Source organism: Pleuronectes platessa, chromosome 5 (assembly GCF_947347685.1).
Source record: "Pleuronectes platessa chromosome 5, fPlePla1.1, whole genome shotgun sequence".
Lineage (NCBI taxonomy): Eukaryota > Metazoa > Chordata > Actinopteri > Pleuronectiformes > Pleuronectidae > Pleuronectes > Pleuronectes platessa.
Window position 1 is genome coordinate 28681687 of NC_070630.1, and position 11010 is coordinate 28692696.

The window sequence follows — 11010 nt, forward strand, 5'->3', positions numbered from 1 at the left end:
TCAATACTTTGTGTAAGGGACATTGTAAAACAGAGCTCAACATTGAAACAGCCCAAAATGCCACAGCTACTAACACCAACAAAGAAGAGCCAAAGACTGAAGCTGTCTGATAATATCAGACTGTATTCTCCTGAATCAGAAAGGTAATATGAGAGAACAGCTCGACTACTCCCATGCTTCTCCCTTAACACCTTTTGTAACATCTGTGACCTGAGGAAGAGCTTGGTTGCAATAACACTTTGTACTATGCCAGAATATAAATAACTGTCACAAAGACACTGATCAAGACAACTCTATCAAATGACAGCAGGCTAGAAGATATGTCTCATAAAGATGGCAGACACCCACCTTTCAGCACGCAAGACACCGCTGAGGAACGGATGATCCCAGGGCATGAGCTCCTTTAAGATGACAACAGGAGCTGTTTTATTTACAGGCAATATCAAACTAATGAAAATGATTTATAGGCAACATGAAGCTCATTAATATTTAAAAGGCTCATGTTAAACTTTTAGGCACTTTATACCGTCAACATGCTGACTGAGGAAACTGTGTGATATTTCAGGATTCTATAATGTTGTAGTGGAGAACGGGAGAATATGCTTGTGTGTAAAGAGTATTTATGCACAGAGATCACTCACAGAATTACGAGGGTTGAGTTTCTTCTTCATGTCGCTCATCATCTTGAAGTCTGTCGCTGTTCTGTGAGATAAAAAGAAAAACACCAAAACAAGCCTTGAGCTAATTAACTGGAGGCATTCATTCCGGTCTTCACGCTGCAGTCTCTGCTCAGGGTCAAGAGGGGGCAGAGCCTATCCCAGCATGCATTTGGCATTTCACACCTGTGGGTAATTTCAAGTGTCGAGGGGCCACCTGACGTGTGTGTTTAAGGAATCCCAAGCACAAAGAATCCACATTAATAAAAACACAAAGAACGCAAATAATAAGCCTGAGATCTCTTGGACATCCTGTTGTGTTAAATGACCCACTAACTTATATTATACTTAACGATAAAGGAAAGTAGGGAGCTAATGGGGTCTTTAACTACACAGCCAATTAAAAAAAAACAAAAGTCAGGTCATGACAACAATCTGTAGACAAGCTTAGAAGAGGAGACTGTACCTGTCTGACAGCTTGTCTGTTAACAACTGCAGAAAGCTCATCACAGTCTCTGCAAAGGGTAATGAAAAATAAAGTTGTAGCATGTAAAACTACCGTAGATCAGTGGCCAAGGCGCAGAAAGAGCAGCTTAGAAAAAACATTTCTGTATATCTGTAAATGTATAGTCATCTTTTAGAATTACTATATTCTTTGCAAATATTCAAAATGAGTTAAAACTTGTATCACTCATACAGCTACAGCACTGACTTATGATAACTACACTCATGCTGAAGCAAAACAATTGATGAACCTGGTGTTTTGGCCATCGTTCCCTTCAGGGCTCTGTGACCGTACGACTCGTAGCCCACCAGTTTGGCCATTTGGTATCTGCACTCCAGCAGCTCTTCCAGACACCTCATCAGGTCAGCATTAGGATAGAGGAAAATCCTGTAAGCAATCTCCCGCACCTATGGGTGATAGAGAGGATAAGATTCATGATTAAAAAAAATCTATTGATCAATAGTTACAGGCCAGGTTGAGACCATTTGATGATCCAGTGAACAGTTTTTACTTCACCTATACCTGCACTGTCTAATGTGTTATGATTTTCTTAATTTCTTTAACTGATTTAGGCAGTAACTCAACTTTACACATTGTTGGATTATTCTAATCTCGCTGTTTATTAGGGCCCGAGCACCGAGCGGTGGGATGCCCTATTGAAATTTAAAGATTTGACTTATTATCATGATTTGCCTTTAGGGGGCTTTTTCAGGGCCTAGACATGCTCAAAAATTCATGAAACTTTGCAGGAAATTCAAGGTCTATGTTTTTTTTGTATTCTGGAGTAATTTGAATTGGGCATTGCAAAATGGCTCAACAGCGCCCCCTGAAACCAGCACCCAGGTTTCCCATTGACCGATCTTCACCATAATCTAAACAAAGGTGTATCGTGACCAGTCATAAAAAAAAAGGCTCAAGGGGCATTATGAAAAACGCCGCCGGAAGCCGCCATTTTGCATTTAGTGGCCATTTTGGCTATATTCCATATTTTTACTTTGACATACTTGTCCCAGAGCTTTTATCAGATCAACTTCAAATTGAGATGAGTGTCATCACAACAAGAGGTTCTGTATCTCGGACATACAGTGGATATAAAAAGTCTACACACCCCTGTTCAATTTCAAGGTTTTTGTGATGTAAACAAATGAGACAAAGATAAATCCTGTCCAAACTTTTCCCACCTTTAATGTGACCTATAAGGTGAACAATTCAGTTGCAAAACAATCTGAAATCTTTTAGGAGGAAAATAAAATAAAATAAACTACAATCACCTGGTTGCATAAGTGTGCACACCCTAGCCTAATACTTTGTTGAAGCACCTTTTGATTTTATTACAGCACTCAGTCTTTTGGGGTAGGAGTCTATTAGCATGGCACATCTTGACTTGGCAATATTTTCCCACTCTTCTTTGCAAAAGGGCTCCAAATCTGTCAAATTACGAGCACATCTCCTGTGCACAGCCCTCTTCCGATCACCCCACAGATGTTCAATTGGAATCAGGTCTGGGGTCTGGCTGGGTCATTCCAAAACATGAATCTTCTTCTAGTGAAGCCATGCTTTTGTTGATTTGGATGTGTGCTTTGGGTCATTGTCATGCTGATAGGTGAAATTCTTCTTCATCTTCAGCTTTCTAACGGAAGCCTGAAGGTTTTGTGCCAAAACTGACTGGTTTTTCTTAACTGTTCATAATTCCCTCCACCTTGACTAAGGCCCCTGTTCCAGCTGAAGTAAAACAGCCCCAAAGCATGATGCTGCCACCACCATGCTTCACTGTGGGTAGGGTGTTCTTTAGGTGAATGTGCAGTGTTGTTTTTGCGCCAAACATACCTTTTGGAATTATGGCCAAAAAGTTCAACCTTGGTTTCATAAGACCATAACACATTTCCCCACATGCTTTTGGAGACTTCGTGTATGTTTTTGCAAAATTTAGCCGGACTTGGATGTTTTTCTTGGTAAGAAAAGCTTCTGTCTTGCCACCCTACCCCATAGCCCAAACATATGAAGAATACAGAAGATTGTTGTCACATGTAGTACACAGCCAGTCCTTGCCAGAAATTCCTTTAATGTTGCTGTCGGCCTCTTGGAAGCCTCCCTGACAGGTTTTCATCTTGTCTTTTCATCAATTTTGGAGGGATGTCCAGTTCTTGGTAATGTCAATGTTGTGCCATACTTTCTCCACTTGATAATGGCTGTCTTCACTGTGTTTCGTGGTATATCTAATACCTTGGAAATTATTTTGTACCCTTCTCCTGACCGATACCTTTCAATAATGAGATCCCTTTAATGCTTAGGCAGCTCTCTGCGAAGCAAGGCTCTTGCTGTAAGTTGCAACTAAGAGAATGTCAGGAAAATCCTACTAGAACAGCTGAACTTTATTTAGGATTAATCAGAGTCACTGTAAATGATGGTAGGTGTGTACAGACTACTATTTAACATGAGTTTGAATGTGATTGGTTAACTTTGAATACAGCCACATTCCCAGTTATAAGAGGGTGTGCAGACTTATGCAACCACATTATTTTAGTTTTTTATTTGTATTTTTCCCTCTAAAAGATTTCAGTTTGTTTTTTCAATTGAATTGTTCACGTAAAAGGTCTGATTAAAGGTGGAAAAAGTTCAGACAGGATTTATCTTTGTCTCATTTGTTTACATCACAAAAACCTTGCATTTTAACAGGGGTGTGTAGACTTTTTATATCCACTGTACATGGTCCAATGGAGTCCAAACTAGACATGTAAGACAAGAGTCCCGGCTCAAGACATAGATAATTTAGGCGTAAGATTTCGTCAAACGTCATTTTAATGGCATGGCATCAAAGTTCATCAACTCGCCGTGAAACACGAAATTGCTGTAACTTCAGTGTTCATGGTTCTATCTCACACAAACTACATGTCTTTAACAACAGCCCCCCACGATATGGTTTTAAGGAATGGGCGTGGCAAAATAACTGACTAGCGCCCCCTAAAGTGCAGCCCTGGTACTACGATTGGCCAACATTTTGGCTTTAGTGGCCATTTTATGCCGTATTACACATTCCTACTTTGACATACTTGTCCCAGGGCTTTCATCAGATCAACTTCAAATTGAGATGAGTGTCATCACAACAAGACGGAGATAAAAACTGACCCAAAGATCGTTTTTTCGTAACACGTTGTGCTCGTGGCGTGGTGTCAAAGCTTGATGACACTCCATCAAAACACAAGGTTCTGTATCTTTGGACATAAATGGTCCAATGGAGTCCAAACTAATCATGTTAGACAAGAGTCCCGGTCTGATGACATCTACACAGAAATTATGACTTGAAATCACAGCGCCCACTGGTGGCTACAGGAAGTGACATGTTTTATACTTTGATGAACTGCTCCTGGCTGCTTTACAATATACAGCTCAAAAGAGCTCAGTCAAGTCATTGGATCATGGTCAGAATTGTGACATTTCCTCAAACCGTGTAAACATTGAGGTGCGGCGAAGGATCATCCTTCGCCAAAGGACACAATGTTGTCATAACTCCACTGTGCATTGTCCTATCACTACCAAACTTCTGTCAAATGATCAGAGACTAAGCCTGAACAGCTCTATGTGTCAATATTTCCCTCAGTGTCATTGCGCCACCTACTGATTCACCATGAAACAGGAAGTACTTTGTAAATCCACACTACATTATCCAACCAGCTCTGAACTACTGACCTATGATCATAATCCTGACCTGAACAGCTGCATATATAAATATTAGTTCAGGGTCATTGCGCCACCTACTGATCAGTGTGAAAATGAAGTTGTTGTTACATTGTCCAATTGACACAAAATTGCTCACGCTACATCAGAGCCCCTAGTTGAACAGATCAACATGTCTGTGCGTAATAATAGTGATGCCGTCACCTACTGGCAACAGGAAGTAAGCTTTGTTTTACAACTATCATTCGATTTAGATAAAATGTTCACAGTGTGATGTGCAATTGATAGCGTGGACCGTAATGAGCAATTAGCAGGCAAAGATCGACATCGCGTGACGGACGCAGGAAGTGAAGCATTTATCTTGCCGCAGTGTGCAAAATGCATGCAACACGGAGACGTGCGCTTGGTCATTGACTGCTCTCTCCACCGACCACAACAGGCTTCAACGTGCGGGTGCTCGGGCCCGTCAGTGCTACAACTTAGCCCTAGTTATTTTATATTTATTATTATTTTTAATCATGCCATTAATGTTATTATAGTAAGATGATATCAAATATAAGTAAAACCTGCTCACAACACTGTATAAAATGATGTTCAAAATGGTCAAAGACACTTTAAATAGGTTAAAAAGCTGAAAAAGCAAATACAAGCAAACTATAAATATATACATATACATATATTTATGTCTATGCCCCTTAGTTTAAAAAGGCATAGAATAGAAATAATGATGTCTGATCTACTGAGCAAGCCACATGGTTTTCATAGTACTGCCATACAACCCAGTAGCCTGTCAGATTTACCTTTAGCCTCAGCATACTCTCAAGTTCAGCCTGTATTATTGATTACAAGACAAAACACTTGATGGTGCTATGGTGCACAACTGAAGTTATGTCCCCAACATGCGCTAGTGGCCACAAACACCTGCTAACATCTACTGGTAGTTGGTAACTTAATCTAGTCCTAATTCTAATTTCCACATCTAGTCCTAATTCTGATATATTAGATATTAGAATATATCTTATATATTAGATATTAGAATTAGGACTAGATGTTGAAATGACCTTGTATATATATATATATATTAACTGTAATTGTAAAGCAAATAACTAGAAAGGTGAAGAGAAATAAATGTTGAGAATATATTGGCTATAATTTTAAAGCTACGACAATGCTCACTGTAAGAGTAGGTAGGAGAGAGTATAGAATATTTATTAACAAAACTGCAAGCTTTTTTACAGATCTTAATGCCTTTACGTTCAGTCTCATGCACTGCGAGACAAAGGTAAAGGTGCCACCTGCTGGACAACAACGGATAAACATTCAGGCGGGCATGCAAACACCTACCAAGTCATCAGGAGAGTCTGCATGCAGTCCTCCAACTTGGATGAAGCTTCCTTCACTTGCAAAGTGCAGGTGAAGATGTTCAGGAATAACAGATCTCGCAATTCTGTTGGGCATGTGAGAGCTGACCAAAAACTCATTGCTCAGATCCAAAAGCTTCACGTGTAGAGCGACCGCCTCTTTCCTCTGCAGGGACAAGAGTAACGGGTTCAGTAAATATAGAGGGAGAAGTCTGATCACAATGTGAGACCAGGAAGAGGTTTTGGACACTGTACACTGATGTTTTTATTATGTATTTTCGTCATAATCTTTTCTTATACAGGTGATTATGAAGTTGGAGCAACCAGACTTTATGATGAACTCACCAGTTTGTCATCCAGATGAATTCCACTGATTTCAAAGTCGAACATGAATAACTCTGCTACTCTTCTAGAGAGAAACATCAAGGAACATTAAACCTTAAATCGCCCGTCATGAGATAATAATTAGATATTGATACAATGGTGAAAAGAGATAATACTTTATCCATTGTGGTTCCAACCACTTCTACAATCAAACTAAATAAGTAGTAACGTTACCTTGTTTCAGGTTCCAGCTGGGCCACAACATCTGGGTTGTCCAGCAAATTCTTCAGACTCTTGCATAACTCAACATTAGTGTTCAGTCTGAAAATATACAGTTTGCAATCTTTTAATAGCTTCCAAGATCTGTCTAAACTAAAGCCCACAGTGGTCTTTCAATGAACATAGGAATCATACTGCTGCAGTAGTGTAATGTAATAGGTTCCTTGGTAACTATTCTTGGCTATAAAAGACATTTGTGAAGATGAGATACATATGTTGCCTCTTACTTCTCCACAACTGTGCCGATCGCTATGCAGGTCTTCTCTGCAGCTTCGCGGAAAGCTGGATCTGGATGAGCCACTTTTACAAAGTCGGCCTGGGGAGGTGAGAATAATTACATACAGTGCCTTGCATAAGTATTCACCCCCTTTGGACTTTTCTACATTTTGTCATGGTATAACCACAGATAAAAATTTATTTCATTGTGAGTTTATGTAATGGACCAACACAAAATAGTGCATCATTTGGAAGTGGGGGGAAATATTCCATGGATTTCACAATTATTTACAAATAAAAATCTGAAAAGTGTTGAGTGCATATGTATTCACCCCTTTTACTGTGAAACCCCTAACAAAGATCTGGTGCGACCAATTGCATTCACAAGTCACATTTGCAAGTCACATAATTAGTAAATAGGGTCCACCTGTCTGCAATTTAATCTCAGTATAAATACACCTGTTCTGTGACGGACTCAGAGTTTGTTGGAGATCATTACTGAACAAACAGCATCATGAAGACCAAGCAGCTCACCAAACAGGTCAGGGATAAAGTTGTGGAGAAATATGAAGCAGGGTTAGGTTATAAAAAAATATCCAGAGCTTTGAACATCTCTCTGAGCACCATAAAATCCATCATAAGAAAATGGAAAGAATATGGCACAACCGCAAACCTACCAAGAGGAGGCCGTCCACCCAAACTGAAGAGTCGGACAAGGAGAAAATTAATCAGAGAAGCAACCAGGAGGCCCATGGTTACTCTGGAGGAGTTGCAGAGATCCACAGCTGAGGTGGGAGAATCTGTCCACAGGACAACTATTAGTCGTCTACTCCACAAATCTGGCCTTTATGGAAGAGTGGCAAGAAGAAAGCCATTGTTGAAAGGGATCCATAAAAAATCCTGTTTGGAGTTTGCCAGAAGCCATGTGGGAGACACAGCAAACATGTGGAAGAAGGTGCTCTGGTCAGATGAGACCAAAATTGAACTTTTTGGCCTCAATGCAAAACGCTATGTGTGGCGAAAACCCAACACTGCCCATCACCCTGAGCACACCATCCCAACAGTGAAACATGGTGGTGGTAGCATCATGCTGTGGGGATGCTTCTCTTCAGCAGGTACAGGGAAACTGGTCAGAATAGAGGGAAAGATGGATGGAGCCAAATACAGGGAAATCCTTGAAGAAAATCTGATGCAGTCTGCAAAATACTTGAGACTGGGGCGGAGGTTCATCTTCCAGCAGGACAATGACCCTAAACATACAGCCAGAGCTACAAAGGAATGGTTTGGATTAAAGAATGTTAATGTCTTAAAATGGCCCAGTCAAAGCCCAGACCTCAATCCAATAGAGAATCTATGGCAAGACTTGAAGATTGCGGTTCACAGACGGTCTCCATCCAATCTGACTGAGCTTCATCTTTTTTGCCAAGAAGAATGGACAAACCTTTCCATCTCTAGATGTGCAAAGCTGGTAGAGACATACCCCAAAAGACTTGCAGCTGTAATTGCAGCGAAAGGGGGTTCTACCAAGTATTGACACAGGGGGGTGAATACTTATGCACCCAACAGATGTCAACTTTTTTGTTCTCATTATTGTTTGTGTCACAATAAAATTTATTTTGCACCTCCAAAGTACTATGCATGTTTTGTTGATCAAACGGGAAAAAGTTTATTTAAGTCTATTTGAATTCCAGTTAGTAACAGTACATAATGGGAAAAAGTCCAAGGGGGGTGAATACATATGCAAGGCACTGTATCACTTACAGCTCATTAAAATAATGACCAAAACCAGCCAGACTGTTTATATGCTCTCTGTGAAACATATCACAAATTATTGCGACTACCATAGTTAACTGAGCCAAGGAGGTTATGTTTGGTTTGCTCTACTGTCATTTAGCAACATTATACAAAAATGCTGGAAATATTACCACTAAACTTAGTGAAAGGATGCGGTAAGAATTAAAAAATGATCCATTAAATGTTGGTACAGATCCCAGGCTTTTTTCACTTTTTCTAACACTATGAAATATTGGGCATTTTTCTGCATTTTTTACCTCTCAGAGGATTACGTTTGAATCTTGATGAAAAAATTCTGACATATTTAGGAGGTTGATATCTATGAGAGTGTGGACATTTTGTGTGGATGTATCTGCGCAATCTTCTTTATCTTATCATCTCCCCTGTGTGTTCTTTCTGTGCTGAACTTCTGTGTGTATGCCTCAGTAACTAACAACACAACACAGAGTCGGAGCAGAACGTGCTCTGCTAGACAGATCCAAATAAAAATCGAGATCTAGAGGATTTAAATGTGGTTACATCCCTATGTAACCACATTTAAATCCTCAACAAATAGAGCTAGAAACCTGTATTACCATCAATGTGAAGATGATAAACTTAAGGTGGCCTACGCTATAAGGTTTGTTGGAATTAAGAAGACAGTTGGGCCTTTCTAGTTTGTATTGGATTGATTATAACATAGGAGCAGCAACTATTCAGAGCATGACTGCAAACTAATACTGATGGATACATTTCTAAATCTCCACTGGGTAAGTAAACTATCTGTAAAATGACACTGTCGTATTTGCACAGTTGTAAAGCACAGTTTCTGTACATGTTTAAGCATTGAACTCACCAGATCGGCCACTTTACACAACCCATCTGACAGCTGGTCAAAAGACTCCACAGTTTGGGCACCTGGAGGACAAGAACAAACTTTTTCCACCAGCAGCTCCGTGTTTTTCAGAGACGTCTTGGTGGCGATCTGGAAACCTGCAGGACAGCTCAGCTCTGGCACTCCAAACAAACCCTGTTAAACACAGACAGACAGAAAGAGAAGTACAGAGGCAGATAGAGAGACAGACAGAGAGGCAGACAGAGAAAGAAGAGACAGACAGACAGGGAGGGAGAGAGAGAGACACCAACGGATAGAGAGACCAAGAGACATACAGAGAGAGAGAGCGATTGACAGGCAGACAGAGAGATAGACATATAGACAGAGACAGAGACAGAGAAACAAGAAGAAATAGACAGAGAGAGAGAGAGACCAAGAGACAGACAGACAGAAAGAGAGTAGAGATAGAGAAACAGACATACAAACAGACACAGAGAGAGAGACACACGGACAGAGAGACAAAAAGTCAGACAGACAGGGTCATATCAATGTTACAACTGACTAATACAACATTGGTGTATAACATGCTGCAGTGCTGTGATACTTCAGTCATATAAGACAAATACGAACCACGCTCTTGCCCAACATGTCAAGTCTCCGGACAGGCTTGGCATTGAACGCGGCTCCCACAGGAGACCAAGTGGTGACACGTCTCCGGACACTTGTCCAAAGACTCCTGTGCTTCACAAAGTGTAGCAGTCCTTTACACGTAGACATGGTGTCCTCTCTCAGCTTTGTATCCTGTTGTTGTCTACTGGGGTTTGTATTGCTCACAGTGACTGACAGAGGACATGCTAATCTTTAGCTTTAGCGTCAACCTGTTAACAAAAGCCGGAAACGCAAATAACCAATCTAAACAACGTTAGTATATTCTACACGCTTCTCTGTACTTAAATTACAGACTAGACATTTTAAGTGACATGTGAAACGTAACTGTCAGTCTAAAACATAACCTCTCACATGTTGGCTCACTGGCTATGAATGGAAGTAAATACGAGAGCCGGTTGAAGTTGGTATTTTCGTGAAAAGATATAAATATATATTCATGCTTATTGAAGGACTTAATTCCACAAAAGCAAATAGTGATTATATAGTATCATATAAAAACTGCAGCAATATTATTTAGTAAAGAAACCCTCATTACAAACTGTACAATCAGATCCGTCGAAAGTGCGAGTAACTATCGATATGAAAACATGACGTCATCACGCAGACGCTCCGTTTGGTCATTAAAGGCCTCAAGTATGCTTCTCCGAGTCCGTTGCGGACTGACGGACGGACGGATCGGACGGACCCTTTTTGATTTATAGTTCTACGAGCCTTTTT

At 40.3% G+C, this 11010-nt stretch overlaps 1 protein-coding gene across 2 annotated transcripts in view; it reads right to left on the bottom strand.

Annotated features, from left to right (window-relative positions):
* LOC128439926 (mitochondrial intermediate peptidase) overlaps positions 1–10962 on the bottom strand; it is a 35997-nt gene extending 25035 nt beyond the window's left edge. The window contains exons 1-10 of one of the 2 annotated variants that reach the window (XM_053422449.1): positions 10255–10962; positions 9646–9819; positions 7028–7116; positions 6756–6842; positions 6543–6603; positions 6181–6363; positions 1412–1568; positions 1123–1171; positions 642–702; positions 349–401 (exon numbers count right to left, since the gene is read on the bottom strand). In XM_053422449.1, coding sequence (XP_053278424.1) covers positions 349–401; positions 642–702; positions 1123–1171; positions 1412–1568; positions 6181–6363; positions 6543–6603; positions 6756–6842; positions 7028–7116; positions 9646–9819; positions 10255–10401 — 1061 coding nt within the window. In that variant the 5' untranslated portion in view covers positions 10402–10962. Of the gene's footprint in view, positions 1–348; positions 402–641; positions 703–1122; positions 1172–1411; positions 1569–6180; positions 6364–6542; positions 6607–6755; positions 6843–7027; positions 7117–9645; positions 9820–10254 lie in introns of both variants that reach the window. The other variant, XM_053422448.1, reaches the window with a different exon arrangement.
* Between the last annotated feature and the right edge of the window lie 48 nt (positions 10963–11010).